Source organism: Zingiber officinale, chromosome 8A, assembly GCF_018446385.1.
Source record: "Zingiber officinale cultivar Zhangliang chromosome 8A, Zo_v1.1, whole genome shotgun sequence".
NCBI lineage: Eukaryota > Viridiplantae > Streptophyta > Magnoliopsida > Zingiberales > Zingiberaceae > Zingiber > Zingiber officinale.
The window spans coordinates 19,449,754-19,470,311 of NC_056000.1; the positions used below are offsets into that span (position 1 = coordinate 19,449,754).

Below are 20,558 nucleotides of genomic sequence, written 5' to 3' on the forward strand. Positions count from 1 at the left end.
CATCTTAATGAAAGAAGCTCCAACGACATCCATCTCACACCAGAAGGAATTTCTAGACCTGGAGAGTTCTCTTGCTGCTATTTCTGATTCCGCTACTGATTCGAGTACTCCATCCCACATGGTACTATGGCTGCTATTTTGGACAGAGATTTTAGCTATGATCATCCCTGCTTGGAGAGGAATGGTTTCAGTAGCTTGGAATTTGAAGGAATGAACCATTTCTCTGATGAGAGTAGCTTCCTCACTGTTTCAGATATTCGCCCTGGGTTACCCCTTTCCTATTCGACCACCCCAAACTCTAACCTTTAAGCCTCACTGAGTCCCAGGGCCAAAGTAAATTCTTTGGAGGACTCTGAGATTTTCTCTGATATTCTTCTCAAAGATATTAATAAGATGTTCATGGAGGGAAACATAGATGATAAGTTTCATTGCCTATCTGAAACAGCCAACCCTTCTATGAGATCCTAGGTGAAAAGTTCCCATCACCGCGTCATCAATCTGCTTTGTTCTCCAGTAATTTTTCAAACAGTGTCTGAATGACAGCGTCACTAACCCCCACGGAAGTTCCAACGATAAAACTCTCATTGAGAATAGCTGGGCGTACGATTCTCTTGATTATTCTCTGCTACAGGCCAACCCTATCTTCGATGGTTACTCTTTGCAGTGCTCTTTGCCCTCCAGAAATAACTTCGGCGACTCAATCAACACGGTGGAGGGAACTCTTCTAGGCACACTTCTTGTTCCTGATTTCCTTAACATGACCCAGCCAGCATGGCAATTCCAGAAAGAACTTGAGGAGGCAAGAAAATTCCTTCGAAGTGATGACCAGATAGCGATCAACATAGAGGCTAATTGTTTCTGTTCACCTCTACAACAATAAAAGAATAAAAGGCGATTGAGATCCAAGAAGCCATGGAGAAAAAACGATGCAATCATTTTTCAAGGGGTTGGAAAAAGCCCGACGGAAAGGAATTGGATTTGGAGGAAGGTAGGAATAGCAAGCAATCAGCAGTTTTCTCATATGAGACTCATCGCACGGAAATGTTTGATGAGATTTTACTTTTCGACGGGGAAAAGTGCGCCAAGCGTGTTGATGAACTCCGCGTAAAATTACAGAATGAAGTGAGCAAGATTTCTCATAGCAGCCACAACAAAGGATCAAATGGTCGCAAAGGTCTAGGGAAGAAGATCTCAAAGAGGGGCATCGTACTCTCCTCATTCATTGTGCCCAAACTGTGGCAGCAGATGATCGAAGAACGACAAATAAATTGTTGAAGCAAATCAGACAACACTCTTCACCCAATGCAAATGCAAACCAGAGAATGACCCATTGGTTTGCAGGTGGCCTTAAGGTTCGCCTCGCTGGAACTGGAAGTCGGTTCTATCATTGCTTGGCGGCAACACATCTTCAAGTTCTGAGATCCTAAAAGCTTACCAGCTTTATTTGGCTGCCTGTCCTTTCAAGAAGATTTCTCATTTCTTCTCTACCCAGACAATTCTGAACGTGTTCGAGAAGGCAGAAAAATTGCACATTATAGATTTTGGCATATACTACGGCTTCCAGTGGCCATGTTTCATGAAGGTGTCTTTCTTCCAGGCCCGCATGGATTCCGCCGACAGTGGTGATTGCTGCAACAGGGCAGCGCTTGGCTGATTATGCACGTAGTTTTAACATTCTTTTTGAATTTAATGTCATTTGATACGGTGCATGATAGAGGGATCGGATAGCCAACGTGATTAGAAGTCTAATCCACGTGGAGGTCAGAAGTCAAGTCCACGTCGAGGTCAAAGGTTAAGTCTATGTGACGATCAAAGGTCCAGCCTACGTGGTGGTAAAAAATCAAGATTACATGACGATCAGGGACGGACCTATGTGACATTCAAGGATTAGACCAACATGGCAAGTAGGAATTTGGAAGGTAGGACGTACAGTTCAGGATAGGCGGACTAAGGTTTACAGGTCAGGACTTACAGGACAAGTCAGTGTTGGTTGCTATTAGGAATATCGTACTGGTTCCCTGTACAAAAATTTTGTACAAGTCCTGAACCATTCCTAACAACCTATTATACTCTTTAGAAATTAAATTTGAAATCGCAAACGGAACTTAACATTATTGATTCCAAATTCAACTTATCTGTTCTTAGTGGTTTAGACTTGGATCGCAAACGATGCTTAACATTATTAATCCAAATTCACCTATGTTACAAATTCAATTAAATATTAATTTTAGATATTAGCTTCAAGGTTAAACATGGCGAGGCACTAGGCCTTCTTGGGTATGGAAGCATCCACCACTTCCTAGACAAAACCTTTCAATGAAATTTAATATTTAATTTCCTTATAGTAACCCTTGGTTTAACCAAAAAGAACAATCAAATCACAAGATCAGAAAAAAAAATAAAATAAACACAACTTCGAATCATAAATTTGAAAATCTAGAATCACTAGCTTCTTGTGTTTGGTATTTCAAAATCTATACAAAGAAAACTAGTATGATGCGGAATATAATTACTAGTTATACCTTTCTTTGTAAGCAACAACCTCTTGATCTTCTATCGTATTCCTCTTCTTATCTCGGACGTTGTGTGGGCAACGATCTACCGAGATGAGAACCATCAAGACACTTCCTTCTTGCAAGTTTCGACCACCAACCATCAAGCTCCAAGGGATGTTGGAACAAAGCTTCCTTTCTCTCCTCCTAGCAAGAACCGGCCACCACAAGAACTCCAAGAGAGGGATGCACCGACCACTAAAGAAAAAGAGAAAAGGAAGAGTATAGGGTCGGTCACACCAAGGAAGAGAAGAGAGAAACAATAGAAGAGATGTTGTGAGGTGAGGCACCTCTACCCTGTCTTTTATATTCCTTGGTCTTAGCAAATAAGGAAATTTAATAATTATTAAAATTCTCTTATTTTCCTTGCCATTGGTTAATAAGGAAAATTTAATTAAAAATTCCTTTTAACCCTTCTCATGGCCGCCCCTACAAGTGCTCCAAATAAGACAAGTTTTAAACACAAAATTAAAACTTCCTTATCTATTTCTGAAAATTTTAAAAATAAAATTTCTTTTTAAAAATTCCCTTCATGGTTGGTTATAAAAGGAAACTTTTATAAATTAAAATCTCTCTATTAAAACATGTGGATGATTACAAAGAAGAAAATTTTCTCAAAATTAAAATCTTCCTTTCAATCTACAAATAAGGAAAGATATCAAATCTTTTCTCTTAATCTTTTGTAGAAACTATAAAAGGAAAGATTTAATTTTAAAACTCTCTTTTAAAATCACGAGGATAGTTACATAAAAGGAAAGTTTTATCAAAAATTAAAATCTTCCTTTTAACTACGAATAAGGAAAGATATCAAACCTTTCTCTTAATCTTTTGTAGAAAACTATAAAAGAAAATATTTAAATTTAAACACTCTTTTAAAACCATGACTTCCACATAAGAAAATATTTTAAAAAATAAAATCCTTTTATTTTATATGGTCGGCCACACCAAGCTTGGGCTCCAAGCTATGGCCGGCCACCCTACTTGGCTCAAGCCTTTGGCTTGGCCGGCCCAAGCTTGGGCTCCAAGCTTGCTTGGCCGGCCACCTAAGGGTGGGTAGGAAGTGGGTATTTGGTGGATATAATTCTCTATAAATAAGAGGCTACGATAGGGACCGAGAGGAAGAATTGGTTTTGGTCTCCTGATGAAATTAAGCTTCATGTGTTCGCCTCGAACACCCAACTTAATTTCATCAATAATAATTCATACCACTAAAAAATTATTATTGAACTACCGCATCACCCAAATTACATTTTTGGGCTCCTTCTTATCATGAGTGTGTTAATCTTCCTGTGTTTAAGATGTCGAATGCCCACTAATTAAATGAGTTACTGACAACTCAGTTTAATTAATATCTTAGTCCAAGAGTAGTACCACTCAACTTTATCGTCATGTCGGACTAAGCCCACCTGCAGGGTTTACATGACAATCCTTATGAGCTCCTCTTGGGGACATTATCAACCTAGATTACTAGGACATAGTTTCATTCTATAATCAACAACACACCATATAAATAATACTATTTCCCAACTTATCGGGCTTATTGATTTATCGAACTAAATCGCACCCTTTGATAAATTAAAGAAATGAATATTAAGTATATGTGTTTGTTATTATATCATGATTAAGAGCACACACTTTCATAATAACAAAGGTCTTGTTCTTTTATTTAGTCAGTATAAAAAGAACTTACCTTAAATGGTCCAGCTCAATACACTCTGAGTGTACTAGTGTAATTTTATAGTCAAGATAAACTAATACCAAATTACACTACGACTATTCCAATGGTTTGTTCCTATCCATCTTAGTCGTGAGCAACTGTTTATAATTTAAAAAGAACTGATAACATTATCTTCTGTGTGTGACACCACACACCATGTTATCTATAATATAAATTAATTGAACAACTACATTTAGCATAAATGTAGACATTTGACCAATATGATTCTTTATTTATAAAAAAATGTTTATACAAAAGTTAGGATTTTAGTATACACTCTAACAGTCAGGACTTACAAGATGAGACATGCAGAACAGGATATACAGACCAGGACTTATGGTTCAGGATAGGCGGACTATGGTTTACAGGTCAGGACTTACAGGACAGGTGAGAACTTATAGGATGAGACATGCAGAACAAGATATACGGATCAGGATGTATAGTTCAGGATAGGCGGACTATGGTTTATAGGTCAGGATTTACAGAACAGGTCAGGACTTGTAGGATAAGACATGCATAATAGGATATATGGATCAGGACGTACAGTTCAGGATAGGCGGACTAAGGTTTACAGGTCACGACTTACAGGACAGGTCAGAACTTACAGGATGAAACATGCAGAACAGGATATACAGACCAGGAAGTACAGTTCAGGATAGACGGACTATGGTTTACAGGTCAGGACTTACAAGATGAGACGTGCAGAATAGGATATACGGACTAGGACGTACAGTTCAGGATAGGCGGACTAAGGCTTACAGGTCAGGACTTACAGGATAAGACATGCAAAACAGGATATGCGGACCAGGACGTACAGGTCAGGATAGACGGACTAAAGATTACAGATCTCGACTTACAGGATAAAATATGCAGAACAGGATATGTGGAGTAAGACGTACGGTTCAGGACTTATAAGATAAAATATGGAGCGGGGTCGTGCATACAGGAAGAGACTTAAGGAACGGCAAGCAAGGGTCTCGATGGGCAGGGCGGTAAGCGCAGGTCTGGATTTACCGAATGGTAAATGCAGGACTGGACATACATATATGGATTTATGGGACGACAAACACAGGCTAGGGAATGCAGGTTTGTACCCACAGGTCAAGGTTTGAAGGTACGGGGACCTAGTCCAGGGTTAACAGATCTGGGTGGGCACACACTATACAACAATCAAGGTAGGGAATCGTAACAATCTGTCAGAGAATAATCATCGCATGTCAGGGAATATGCTAACAGTCTAGGGCTCATTGTCCACCGATCCCTCCTCAGGCCTATAGAAAGATGTCATGTGTCATTCACCGTCAGACAAATCCTGACACCCGACATTCCTTGACACCTGTCAGACTCCAGAAGTACTCACTGACATATAAAAAGGGAGGCTTTCTCCCTTACGTAGGTACGGTCACTCATCTTTTCACATTCGTCCTTTACCTTTCGTCCTTTCGTTTCACTGTGCTTCTGGGGAAAAAGTACCTGACTTGAGCATCGGAAGACCTGACCCAAAGACTTTTTCCTTGATTCTTGGTCTCTAACGACTTGGGTGCTTGTCTGAGTGTGCGCAAAAGACCTCCACCTCATAGTCCTAGTCATCGTCTTCCGTCATCCTCCTGCGGTAGCCCTTGTAGGAAGTACAGCGCTAGCAACACAGCTCAACGACTCTCGTCAACGCCGATAACAGCACAGTCAACCTCCATCTGACTCAGTTTTCGGACGGGATCAGCTGCCAGTTGGGAGACCATTAAAGTGGAGAATCTCAACATCGAAGAAGATGAAATGGTGGTCGTCAACTGTTTGTATCGGCTAAGGACTCTGATGGATGAAACAGTTGTGATTGACAATCCGAGAGATAGGGTCTTAAACACTATACCGCAAGTATTTATCCATGGCATCTTGAATGGCACGTACAGTGCTCCCTTCTTCGTAACACGCTTTCGGGAGGCTTTGTTCCACTTTAATTTTCTTCCTTGTTTGACATGATCGAGACGAACGTGCCACGTGAGGACGAGACAAAAGCAGCTGATCGAAGCCATCAATGTGATTTCTTGCGAGGGTAGAGAAAGGGTGGAAAGTGTTGGTTGCTACTCGGAAAACCTAGAGATTTCACTGTACAAAAATTTTGTACAAAGGTCTGAACCTTTTCCTAGCTATCATGTGTTCTTTTAAATTAAATTTTGGATCGCCTGCGGAACTTAACACGTTTGATCCAAAACTTAATCTATTTGTTCTTTTAGGTTTTGACTTGGATCTCCTGCGGAACTTAACACGTTTGATCCAAATCACCTAAGTTATTAATTCCATTAAATATTAATTTCCAAAATTGGTTCCCAGTACTGACGTGGCGAGGCACATGGCCTTCTTGGATATGGGAGCAACCACCACCGACTAGATAAAACCTTTTAAGGAAAGCTAATATTTAATTTCCTAAAATAACTTTAGGTCAACCAAAAAAAACAATCAAATCACAAGGAAAAGAAAAACAAAAGAACACTATATCGAAAACAAATTTGAAACACTAGAATCGTATGCCTCTTGTATTTAGTATTATTTCCAAAAATAACTAGTATGATACGGAAAGAAAAATTACTAGTTATACCTTTTAGAAAGACATCTTGATCTTCTACCGTATTCCTCTTCTAACCTCGGACGTTGTGTGGGCAATGATCTTCCGAGATGAGAACCACCTAGGCACCTTCTTCCTTCTTCCTTCAAGTTTCGGCCAAGCACAAGAACTTTCAAAGGATGAAGAATTTTCCACCAACCAAGCTCCAAGGGATGCATGCTTTCTCTCCTTCTTCTCCTTCCTTGATCCGGCCACATCCTCCAAGCTCCAAGAGATGATAGATTTCGGCCACAACAAGAGGAGAGAAGAGAAAGGGAAGGGCCGGCCACCACACCAAGGAAAAGATGGAGGAAAAGAATAATATGGTTGTTCGCCATGAAGGCACCTCTACCCCTTCTTTTATAATCCTTGATCTTGCCAAATAAGGAAAATTTAATAAAAACTTCCTTAATTCTTTTGCCATTGAAAAGGAAAATTTATTTAATTAAAAATAATTTTTCTTTTCAATTTTGCAATGGCCGGCCACACCATAAAATCTCCAAGCAAATAAAATTTTAAACACCAATTAAAACTTCCTTATTTGCTTCCAGAAATTTATAAAAATTTCTCAATAATTTTTATCCCTTCATGATTGGTTTATAAAAAGGAAATTTAATAAATTAAAATCTTTCTTTTAAACATGTGGATAAAAAGAAAGTTATCTCTATAAATTAAAATCTCTTTTAATCTACAAATAAGGAAAGATATCAAATCTTTTCTTAATCTTTTGTAGAAACTTATAAAAGAGAATATTTAATTTTAAACTCTCTTTTAAATCATGAACATGATTAAAAAGAAAAGTCTTCTTAAAATTTAAAATCCTCCTTTAATCAACAAATAAGGAAAGATTTCAAAATTTAAACTCTCTTTTAAACATGTAGATGATTTACAAATAAGGAAAGTTTTTACCAAAAATTAAAACCATCCTTTTAAACTACAAATAAGGAAAGAGATTAATCTCTTCTCTTAATCTTTTGTAGAAAGCTATAAAAGGAAATTTTAATTTTTAAACTCTCTTTTAAAATCATGATATCCACATAAGAAATAATTTTAATAAAAATCCTTTTTAATATTATAGTGGCCGGCCACCTACATGGCTCATCCACTTGGTCTTGGCCGGCCCGAGCTTGGGCTCCAAGCTAGCTTGGCCGGCCCCATTGGATGGGTAAGAAGGTAGGTATGCGGTGGGTATAAATCTCTATATACTAGAGACTACGATAGGGACCGAGAGGAGAAATTGGTTTTGGTCTCCTGATAAAATTAAGCATCCCGTGTTCGCCCCGAACACACAACTTAATTTTATCAATAATAATTCATTCCACTAAAGAACTATTATTAAACTACCGCACCAATCCCAAATTACATTTTGGGCTCTTTCTTATTATGAGTGTGTTAGTCTCCCTGTGTTTAAGATAACAAATGTCCACTAATTAAGTAAGTTACTGACAACTCACTTAATTAATATCTAGCTCCAAGAGTAGTACCACTCAAATTCATCGTCATGTCGGACTAAGTCCACCTGCAGGGTTTAACATGACAATCCTTATGAGCTTCTCTTGGGGACATTCTCAACCTAGATCACTAGGACACAGTTTCCTTCTATAATCAACAACACACCCTATAAGTGATATCATTTCCCAACTTATCGGGCTTATTGATTTATCGAACTAAATCTCACCCATTGATAAATTAAAGAAATAAATATCAAATATATGTGCTTGTTATTATATTAGGATTAAGAGCACACACTTCCATAATAACTGAGATCTTTGTTCCTTCATTAAGTCAGTATAAAAGGAACGACCTCAAATGGTCCTACTCAATACACTCTTAGTGTACTAGTGTAATTATATAGTTAAGATAAACTAACACCTAATTACACTACGACCTTCCAATGATTTGTTCCTTTCCATCATGGTCGTGAGCTACTGTTTATAATTTATAAGGTACTGATAACATAATCTTCTGTGTGTGACACCACACACCATGTTATCTACAATATAAATTAACTGAACAACTACATTTATCATAAATGTAAACATTTGACCAATGTAATTCTTATTTCTAGATAAATATTTTATACCAAAAGCTTGACTTTTAGTATACATCCTAACAGAAAGACCAGAGACCTACAAGCTGTGGCAAGTAAGGAACCTGAGAGTAGGTTTCACTCAGCTACCATTGAACACCGATATACTGAAGAAAGCGAAAGATAGGGTGAAATCCTACTACCACAAGGACTTTGTTGTGGATCAAGATAGCCGATGGCTACTGCAAGGTTGGAAGGGTCGGACAGTTTTTGCTCTATCTACCTGGAAGCCAAATATCTGCTGCTAGTTGTTCTTGTGGTACTATACTGATGTCTCTGTAGCATATGGTTGTGAATGGCCACTTTTTTTTTTTATTGGTAGCTCGGCTTATAGTTCATTTTCCTGCAATTTATGCAGTTCGATATTCTCATTATTCTTTATATACCATGAGAATTCAACCCATAGAGCTGCATAAGCCAAACGTCATGACCTGTCTTCAAGATCTTTTGGTGTGAATGGCTTCTGACAATGCTGTTATAAATATTTTTTCTAACTTTGGTTGTCAAGGTCTAATAGCAACGCTTGATTGAACAACGCCTTTGATTGAGCAAAGGATTGGAAAAAAGAACAATGAGAGAGAATATGATAACTAATACCACCAAACAATCCTACCTTCCTACTCCAATAACCAATAATTGAGATACATATATCAAAAGATTGAACAATATTTTTTACATTAGAACTGAGTCGAAAAGGTTGTCTTGGTGCATTGAGCAGGAGAAAGTATGATGATTTTTTTTTAACAGAAACGGCGAAGGTCTGAACTGGAATTGTTTCATTATGAGTGGTTCGATTTGAATATTTTTTTCTTCGGATAAAGGAATCGGGTCGTGTCCATTTTCAACGTCTGCGTTTAATGAAAAGGACATATAAACCACTTCGTTGGTATGTCCAATAAAAATCACTCTTCTTGTTTTTCCACCATCAGACACGCCTGTAAATGAGAAGGAATACTCTTTTTAAATAATCTATATAATGAACTAAGGTAAATTTAAAATTCTATATTTGAACGAATCTTATATTTTATTAAAAAATTTAATTGTTATATTAAATTTAAAATAATTGATAGAAAATATAAAAGTTTAGTTTGGAAATGAACTGAACACAAGATTTAAAGCACAAGCTAGCAAATGGTTTAGGATCTGAGGATTCAATCTTATGGATGGAGTAATTAACACTAGGACGTTTAAGTTAGTAGTTTTTTTTAAGTCTCGGTATTTAATTTCTTGAATAAACTAAAGTCATAGAGGTGCCGGCCTGCGCGCGTCACTCATTGTCCCACAGCCAATATCGCAGATTTTAATTGTGTATTTTTCTTACTTTATTAATATCTTTTTAATATTGGTTTGATCTTGCCATCCTGTTCACTTTGTTATATTGGTTTGAGCCGGTTATAAAACTAGATACTGTCAGAAGATAATTATTGTCATGTACGATGATTTGAAAAGTTTGTACGTTGCGACTTTCTTTTTTGACTTTTTTTTTCTGACAATAATGGGAGATTCAACTCTGAGATATGGCCGTCCACCTCCACCATTCATTTGAATTCAACTCCACTGAGATTAGGAGTGCCGGACGTGATTGCTTGCTTTGAGTTTTTTATGCCAACGGCGGTTCGTGGTCAGAGGCGCAGCCATGGCACGCTAAAGAGCATTCATATCATGTTCTTAAATTTAATAAATTTATTTTATAATGATGGTTTAAATTTAATAAAGTAATAATTTATTTTAAATTTTAGAAAGATTACAGAAAAATTGATATATATACTCTGATGCGTTAAAAACAAAAATTACTGGTGAATTTAACTAAATAAGATGTGTATGGGTAATCCAGTTAAATTAAATCTAGATACCCAATTATATTTAACAATCAAATCTAGATTTTTTTTTTCTCATAAGATTCATTTCTTTACACCTAAGTAAGCACCACATTAATTTATGACATCAACCAATCCCGTTTGACATTTCTCCCAATCAATGAGGTTTCAATTTCCATGTAAGGCATATTTGCCGTGATCAAATTTCTAATGATACATGAGTGCTATGTTATAAGTTATATTATGTTTTAGAATTATTTGATGAACGAAAGATGATTTCAAGTTCAAAATTAAACGGATGGTAAAATATCAATATCTGATATAAAATAAAACAGATTTAAAGTAACTTGCTTGTCACAATTAGTGGCCGAGAAGTTGGGTTTCGCTGAAATCTTCACCTAAAAGGCTAAAGTCTAATATAATATTGAAAGAGTGGGGAGCCTTGATAATAGACTTTATACCTACTAATTGTTTAGCATTCATTTCTGAAATAAATTATAGCGAGAACACTTCTCCTCAATCAGTCTCTATCCGATAAATAAATGTATAATAATTTTATTTACTAGAAGATGTGTTTTTTTTTTGAAGAAAAATAATTGAGGTAGTAGGTGAGCGAAGACCGCCAAAAAAATCGTGATGGTAGGTGGCATTCCAACTAGTGACCAATTTAATAATCAATCCTTCATATTTTTTTTTGGAAAATTTCACTTTTGCCCTAAGAGCTTACATAATTACAACCTTTCCAATACCATTTTGTCCCCCAGGACGGATAGCTGATACAGCTAAGTAGAAAAAAAACATGATAGAGCAAAGCGCAAAAGATGCCAAACTTTGGGGGGGGGGGGGGGGGAGGCAAGATGCTTGAGCGTTTTATATTTAACCTCGATTCTTTTATAAAACGGTTTTTTTTTTAAAAAGGAAAAAAAGGGAAACGATTCCTTATTTATCAAAAGAAAATATTTTGATTTTAAAATTATCAAAAAGAATATTACAAAATAGTATTATTTTCTTTTTATTTCTCCCGTTAATTTTCTAAATCTCACACTATTTTTCAATACATACGTCAAATATTGGATTATATCAAATCCAGCGTAGACACTATATTTATCATATAGATCCAATATAAGAAAATATTAGACTCGATGGATATTTAATATGAAAAATATCAAATCTAAATTGGATCTAATATTGGATCATATCAAATTTAAAATAGATCTAATATAAAAAAATATTAGATCATCATGAGTTTAATAAGGAATCATATCAAATCGTCTACTATAGAAACATATTAAACTCTTTTTAATTATGAAAAGAGAGGATAAAAAATGGCGAGAGAGGATTTAAGTTATTGACGAGAAGGGCATAAAGAGAATAACATTATTTCTAGTGTTTTTTTTTTGTAGTTTTAAAATTAAGGACTGTTGGTAAATAAAAAAAATCCTTTTCGTAAAAAGCCGTTTATAAAATGTCTTGTAATCTTGCTCCACCGACCGAAGCAGAGAAATAAAACAAACCTAATTTTATCCTTAGACGAAACGCCTGAAGCAATCATCCATGGAGAAGTGGTCTCTTCTCGGGTCAACTGCGCTGGTCACCGGCGGCACGAAAGGAATCGGGTAGCGATATTTGCTCTCTTGCTTCTCATGGATGTTCGATGCATCATTGCCGTCATGCTTTCTCACCGTTAATTACCGCAGGCGCGGAATCGTGGAAGAATTAGGGCAACTCGGAGCCGTCGTCCACACCTGCTCCCGCACCCAATCCGACCTCGACAAGTCCCTCCAGCAATGGCGCGCCGCCGGCTTAAAGGTCTCGGGATCCGTCTGCGACGTCTCCTCGCCGGCCGACAGGGCGAAACTGATCGAGGAAGTCAAATCCGCCTTCGACGGAAAGCTCAATATTCTTGTGAGCGATTGGATCTGAAATTTGAGACCTCTTCTTCTTCAGACTCACGAAAGCTGAAATTAAATTTTGGCTTTAGGTTTGTAATGCCGGAACAGGAGTGGTGAAGCCGGCGGTGGAGCAGACTGCGGAGGACTACAAGTTCGTGATGAACGTTAACTTGGAATCCGGCTTCTACCTCTCCCAGCTCGCGCACCCGCTTCTGAAGGCGTCGGGAAACGGCAGCATCGTCTTCATCTCTTCCGTCGTCGGATTCATGGCCGTCGACGGCTTGTCCGTGTACGGCGCTACCAAAGGAGCGATGAATCAGCTCACCAGGAGCCTCGCCTGCGAGTGGCCGCGAGATAACATCCGCACCAACTGCGTCGCCCCTGGAACCATCAAAACCCCCATGATCGAACACGTAACATCAAAAGCCTTTAACTCGAGCAGCTTTTGAGTTCTTGAGGCTTCTTGACAGCGGAAATTAAAAATGATTTTTGTTGTTGTTGTTGTTGTTGGATTGAGGCAGGCGCTGCAGGATGAGACGTTCGTGGCGATGGAGACACATCGCATTCCGGCAGGGCGGATCGGGGAGCCAGAGGAGGTGGCGGCGCTGGTAGCGTTCCTCTGTATGCCCGGCGCGCGCTACATCAATGGGCAAGTCATCTGTGCGGATGGAGGAAGAACTGTGAACGGCAACTTTTGATCATCTAAAGGTGTGAGATTTCGGGTTTGATGCTAATAAAAGTTAATTTCCGAGGCGATTAATATCATAATTTAGACTTCTCGTGATCCATAATGGAATCTGTTCGCAGCTTTATCAAAGAGAATTGTTACTAAAATTTATAGTATGTATTGTGGCACAGGGTTTGGGGTTTTACATGAACCTATGTATCGTATTATGGATTCATGCTTCACAAATACTGTTTGGCATTTGAAAAGCCCTGTAACTATAGAAGCCTTGGATCAGAAGGTTTTTCATTTTTCATTTAATGCAAATATTAGAACTTTCATGTGAATCTCAATCAAGCTGCCTCCACAAGAACCCTAACAATCGAGCCATTGTCGGAAACTGCTGTGCTGAGTTGGGAATAAATCCAATGGAATGGGGGTCGTGGTGGAGATGCCTTCTTTGTCATTTGGAAGCAGTATCCATCCTGTAGATGCTAAGGCTAAGGAATGGACGGTGGAAAAAAATCGATAGGGAAATGTGAGAGAAAGGGAAAAGAAAAGAAAAGCTCTCTACGTATGGGAGTGAAAGAGAAAAATAAATGATATAGATCATGATCGGTGTCCTAAAGTTCATGTTGGTCCTGCCGAGATAAATCTCTTATGTGCTAGTCATTATTTCAAAGGTTAGTAGTCGTTCGTAATTTACCTCCTCTATGTTGACCCTGGGATGAGTTGGTGGAGGTACTGGGGGCGAGCGTATTCGTCTTTTTGCCACAATGGACTCTAGTCGTTGACCACATGACTTGAGTGTAAACAAGAAAACAGAACCGACAATATAAAAACCTTGTCACTCCAAGCGAATCTAAATGATTAACCGTGAAGAAAACTCTTGATATGAAGAATAACGTGAAGAAATTATCAACAATAATTATTTGAAAAATGGAATACAAGGGCCGACACTAGGGGCATCGCTAAGGTAATGGATCTATTTTTTGAAAGATGGAATACAAAAAAACTCTCTCACACCCTAACGAGAATAAAATAGGCTTTACATCAAAATTCTCCAACCTATCATAGATCCTATAAAATAGGATTAGGATCACACCAGATCCTATAAAATAGGATCACACACAACACGTTCTAAACGTCTAAAGAGTCGGATAAAACTATCAATGATTAGACTTCCAAATTATAAAATAAACTATTTAACACGCAATAGACTAGATTAACTTAGTATTCTAAGAACATCACTTTATAATTCAACACTCCCCTTTAAAGTGATGTTCTTATAACTAATCCGAGCTTTGATCGCAGATCTTCGAATGCACCCTTCGAAAGTGATTTTGTAAAAATGTTGGCAATATTATCTTCACCCTTAATTGCAATTATATCAATAATGTCATCGAGCACTTTCTCACATGAAATGATGCTCAAGTTCAATATGTTTTGTCCTTGCATGGAAGATAGGATTAGAAGTAATCTTGATTGCACTTAGATTATCTCCATGAATAGGAATATGTTGATCAATGGGTATGTGCAAATATTCAAAGAGTCTACGAAGCCATATACACTCTTGAGCGGCATGAGCATATGCTTTGTATTCTGCTTCAGTCGTGGATAGAGATACCGAGCGTTGCTTTTTGCTACACCATGATATACTTGTAGTTTCACACAAATACAAAACCAGAAGTTGATCTTCGATCATCCAAGTCTCCACCAAAATCAGCATCTGCAAATCCTTGCAAGGAAAACTCTACACCCTTCTTATAAAATAGACCCAGGTTAAGAGTAGAGTTAACATACTTTAGGATCTTCTTTGCCTCTTCAAAGTGTGGCTTCCGTGGCTCTTGCATATATCGGCTAACCATACCGACGGAGAAGGCAATATCTGGCCTTATTATTGTCAAATAAATAAGACTTCCCATAAGTGCACGAAAGGGACGAGGGTCCGATAAACATGTTCCTTCATCACGACGAAGTCTTGCACTCACATCAAGTGGTGTAGACCATTTCTTTCCATCAATCAATCCAAATTTCTCAATGAGCCGTTTAGCATAGTTGAACTGAGACACACAAATTCCTTGTTCTAGATTTTCAATTTGCAACCCAAGAAAATTTTTGAGCTCCCCAAATTTCTTCATATCGCAACGAAAGTTCTCTTGAAGACGAGTGACCTCTGCATAATTGCTACCTGTTAGAATTATGTCATCCATATACAGCTGAATAATCACTATGAGTCCTTGACGTTTCTTGATAAAGAGACTTGAATCTGCTTCAGAAGCTGCGTATCCGCAGAATCTTAAATATTCTGCAATTTTTCCATACCATGCATGTGGAGTTTGCTTTAATCGGTAGAGGGCCTACTTCAACTTACACACAAAATCCAGATGATACTCAGACACAAATCCAAGCAGTTGATCCATATAAATATTTCTATCAAGCTCTCCATATAAGAAAACATTTTTAACATCCAACTGCCACAATTTACAACCCAGGCTGGTTGCTAATGCCTTCCCCAAGGCCGACCCTGACATTTAGGGGCCCTTGGCGAAAAGAGAAAAAGATGCTCTATAATTATTTTTTTTTTTGCTAACACACATTTGAATAGAGTTTAATGATAAAACTTAAAAAACAATATATTTTATTTAAAATATGACGAACTCCATACAAAATATATTTCTCAAGATTCTCCAAAAAATACAACACCATATAAAATATATTTCCCAAGTTTATCCAAAAGTGCAGTCCCTGCAAATACAAAAACAAAACAAGTATCAAGTAATCATTGAAAAAATCTAGATCTTCTAGCATTTTGGGAAGAAAAATCATCAATAAGGTCTTCCAAATCAAGTTTTTCTAACACCTTATTTTCAATGCTTAAAATTGCCAAGCCATTTAATCTGTCTTGAGACATAGTTGAACGCAAGTGAGATTTTATCAATTTTAGTTTAGAAAAACTTCTTTCTGCTGATGCTACAGTAATATGTATAGTTAACAAAACTCTATAAGCAATGGAAATATTAGGAAAATAATATAAGACTTTTACAAACTCAAGAACTGCAAAAGCTGACTTTGTTTCTATTGGTAAATACATTTGTAGCACTTGCAATTCGAAAAATAAATCATCAGCATCAATATCAGACTTGTCATTATATTTTAGAGCAACTTGAAGATTATTACAACACTCATACAATCTATTATCATTCATTGAAAGAAATTTTTTAGTATTGAATAGAAAACCAAAAATGTTTTCAAAGATTTCTAATTGTTCAAATCTACTTTTTAAAGAGGCAATAGCAATATCAACGACAACAATAAAATAATTAGTCCTAAAAGATTCTTCTGTAGATTGTGAAATCTCTTCATGATAATTTTCATCGAATTGTTTCTTTCTATGAATTGTACGTTTTTGAGGAAATATATGATCAATTTCCATTTTAGATGCAATCTCTTTCGCTAATGTCATAGCAGATTGGAAACCTTCGTCCCTATATCTTTCAAAATAAGAAATCAATCCTCTCAAAATCTTTATTGCAATATCAATTTGCATATCTTTAGATTGTAACTTTTTACTAATCAATTCAATTTTTTTAAAAATATTATGCCATATAGTCATGCCCAACAAAAATTCAAAACTTTCAAGTTCTTGTGTTACTAAAGATTGAGCCTCACTCCTAGTCTTAGCTTCTCTTATCTCATTTGGCTGAGTTATTATGGTTGTGATACTATTAACATGACTTTCCCATCTTATTGTTGACAATGACTTTAGAGTTAATTGATGAACATGATCTTGTAAAATCTTCCACCTTTTTGTAGAACTAGCAAATAAAGTATACATGCGCTGCACAACTTCAAAAAATGACACAGCCTTAACACAAGAATTTGCCATATCACAAATTGTTAAATTAAGAGAATGACAAGCACATGACATATAAAATGCTCTTGAATTTATTTCAAGAAATCTCTTTTGTACACCTTGATTTTTACCTTTCATATTACAACCATTATCATAACCTTGTCCCCTCACATTATCAATATCAAGTCCGAGGGTTTCTAAAACAGATTGTAATTCATTAAAAAGTCCTAACCCAGATGTATCATCCACTTTTAAAAACTTTATAAAATACTCATTTACCTTTATAGGACAAGTTAAGACATCCACACATCGAATTATCAAAGTCATTTGCTCATGGTGACTTGCATCTGAAGTACAATCAAGTATCACTGGAAAATATTTTGCCTCTTTTATTTTTTCAATTATAGTACTTCTGACTTTAGAACCTAATATAAAAATCAACTCATTTTGATTTTATGACTAATGTAATGATAATGAATCTCATTATTTTGAATGCGTTTAAAATGCTCTTGCATTACCAAATCAAATTCTACAATTAATTCAAATAGCCTCAAAAAGTTACGATTACTACTTTAGTAAAATTTTTCATTATTCCCACGAAAAATCAAATTACGTTTAGCAAAACATTTCACAACAGAAATAATCCTAGCTAAAACAAGTTTCCAATGTTCTTTCTCTTTCTTAATTTGCACTTGGATCTCTTTGTCAATTGTTTCATTCTTTTTCAATCTAATTTCCAAATCAATCCAAGTTCTCATGTTAGTAATATGCTCAATACCATTCTCATGTTGTCTAAGTCTATCACTTATACGTTTCCAATAATTCAAACCTTCATTTGCCAACAAACTTGTATTTTTCACTGATTTAAACAATTTGCAACAAAAACAATATATTTTGTTTGCATCTTTCGAGTATACAAGCCATTTTCTATCTTGATTCTCTCCATTTGGTAGTTTTCTTGTGTAATAAGAATATGAAAAATGTCTCGAAAACTCATTTATAGTAAACTTAAGATTACTTTCTCGTATAGGACCATTCTCTACCAAAAGATCTCTTGTTTTATTATCAATGTTATCCCAAGATCTTGGATCATATATATCCAAAACATGACCAGTTTTTTCTAACTCATTTTCATTCTCAATTATATTATCAACTTCTACATTCAAATCATTATCATCATTTTCTTTCAATTCTTCTTGCTCATTCATTGCATAATTATTGTCATCATTTTCTATCAATTCTTTCTGCTCATTGATTGTATAATTATTAAGTTCTTGATTACTCAGTTGTTGCTCATTTGTTGCATAATCATTTAGTTCTTCTTGATTACTTAGTTGTTGCTCATCTATTGCATAATCATTTAGTTCTTGATTTTCTTCTTGTAATTCATCAACTGAATCTTCAATTAAAGAGCTATTTTTAAAAAATTTATGAAGAGCACCTTTCTAAGTTTTAATAATCTCTTATACTCTTTTTCTTTTGTTTCTTTTCTGACTCCCAGATAGATTTTTCTTTGAAAACATGCTTGTAATACAAATTTTAAGTGTAAAAAAAAAACATACAAATCTAAAAACAAAGCTAGCAAGTAGCAACGAAATAAAGACAAGTAGTGACAATAATAGTAAAAGAGCAATAAAACCTGATTTGTGCTTGAATCAATCGATAGATGTCACTTTTGCAATAATTTCCAGCTGAACAACAGATCTAAGGCAAAGATCGCTGAGAGATGGAACTCGTAACACAGCAACAGTTTTACTCTTCGAGCATAAATCCAAACACTTCTTCCCTAGAGGAACTCAAACATGAGTCACTGACTCGACCATCTAGAAACCAAAGTCAAAAGCTATGAAAGGGAGAAACAAAATCAGTAAATCACCTCCACTGTGACTGAAAATTCCCAAAAATGGCCTCTAAATCCTATTGACACGATCACTGATCAGATCAGGTTCACTGCAAGAACCTTTTACTGAGTATGATAGTGCTTAAAATAATTGAAATTACAAGAGTGAAACAGATGTTAGAAGTCGCAACAACAAAAAAAACACTCAGCCATTTTATTATAAGATCAGGTACACTGCATGATATAGCACCAAGACAAAGGGATTACAAGGGATTAATGTCGTTTTTAAAAAGGTCTCAACTCTCAACCAAAACAAACTCGGAAATAGACTCATGCCTAAAATACCCATTTCTCCCAAAACAAGACCATTAGCTAATAAGGAGGATGGATTTAATGAGCCATCACTTCCACTTTTCGACTGACAGTTGAACAAAGAATTTTTGTGCCCCAAACTAATTTTACTCGGATTAATGTTTGTCGGAAAAAGTTAGATATCAGAAATCATGATGCAAGAACTTGCAAAAGGAAAAAAGAGTGTATTCTCGAGATAGGTTCTGACTGTGACAAGTATGCAAATTCTAAGAAAAATCACACTCTAGGTGTTACTTTTCTTGTATGAATCTGAGGATCAGATATGGCGTTCAGAATCAAGATACTAGACCTAAAACCATATGCAATCATAAACTACTTGCACCATATTGCAAAGCAATTTTTTACCTACTACGATGAGTCGATGAGACTGGAATTTGATTACAAATCCTGTTGACATGATCACTGGTCAGATTCAAAAGATGACGGTTTTTACTTTTCAAGCGCAAATCCAAACTGATTTTTCCCAGATGAAATTGTGCTCGGTAACTCTCCAACTTCAAAATTGACAGCTTTCTTGATCAAGAAGATCTCCGACTCCTACAGGCTACAAATGGCAGAGTGTGGACTTGCAGTTGCGAGGATAAAATCACATGACTATGATCGATCAAGAAAACAGAAAGAAAAATTTTGCAAAACAATAGTGCGAAAAGGATAATAGAAAAAAAAAATAAATAAAGAGAAAACGAGAAACAGTACCGGAACCGGAGCTTCCTTCATTTTTTTTTCACAGCATCTTTATTGCTGCTTCAAAGGTTCAAGCAAGGATCAAAGTTGTTGCTTCAAACGTTCAAAGCAAGGATCGAAGGTGTTAGGTGTGCTACTTCAAAGGTTCACAGCATGGATGAAAAGGTGCTGCTTCAATGGTTCAAAGTAAAAACGTTCAACATTACTGTACTGCCTTGGAAAGGATAATTTGTCTTGGAAAAGAAACATGCGACCCATTCGACCATTCCTTTTTTCCTTTCATTTTTTTAAAAGTATTTTCTTAAATTTTAATAACATATATTCAACGTTTATTAAAAAGATTCTAACTATATATATAATTTAATCTTTTTAACCTTTATTAAAACAAACTATATATATAGTCGTCGCCCTCGGTGACATGCCTCAGGGTCGACCCTGATCTTCCTTGTACTTTTGAGAGAAACCTCGAGCTACTA

At 36.3% G+C, this 20,558-nt stretch overlaps 1 protein-coding gene and 1 pseudogene across 1 annotated transcript; both read left to right on the plus strand.

The window, feature by feature from the left end:
- Positions 1-126: 126 nt before the first annotated feature.
- LOC122010583 lies at positions 127-9,205 on the plus strand (annotated as a pseudogene).
- Positions 9,206-12,231: 3,026 nt separating this feature from the next.
- On the plus strand, positions 12,232-13,683 carry LOC122007799 (tropinone reductase homolog At5g06060-like). The gene is made up of 4 exons (XM_042563329.1): positions 12,232-12,390; positions 12,472-12,679; positions 12,756-13,079; positions 13,188-13,683. Exons 1-4 carry the CDS (start codon positions 12,329-12,331, stop codon positions 13,362-13,364), a joined length of 771 nt encoding a protein of 256 aa, XP_042419263.1. The 5' UTR covers positions 12,232-12,328; the 3' UTR covers positions 13,365-13,683.
- Positions 13,684-20,558: the final 6,875 nt, after the last annotated feature.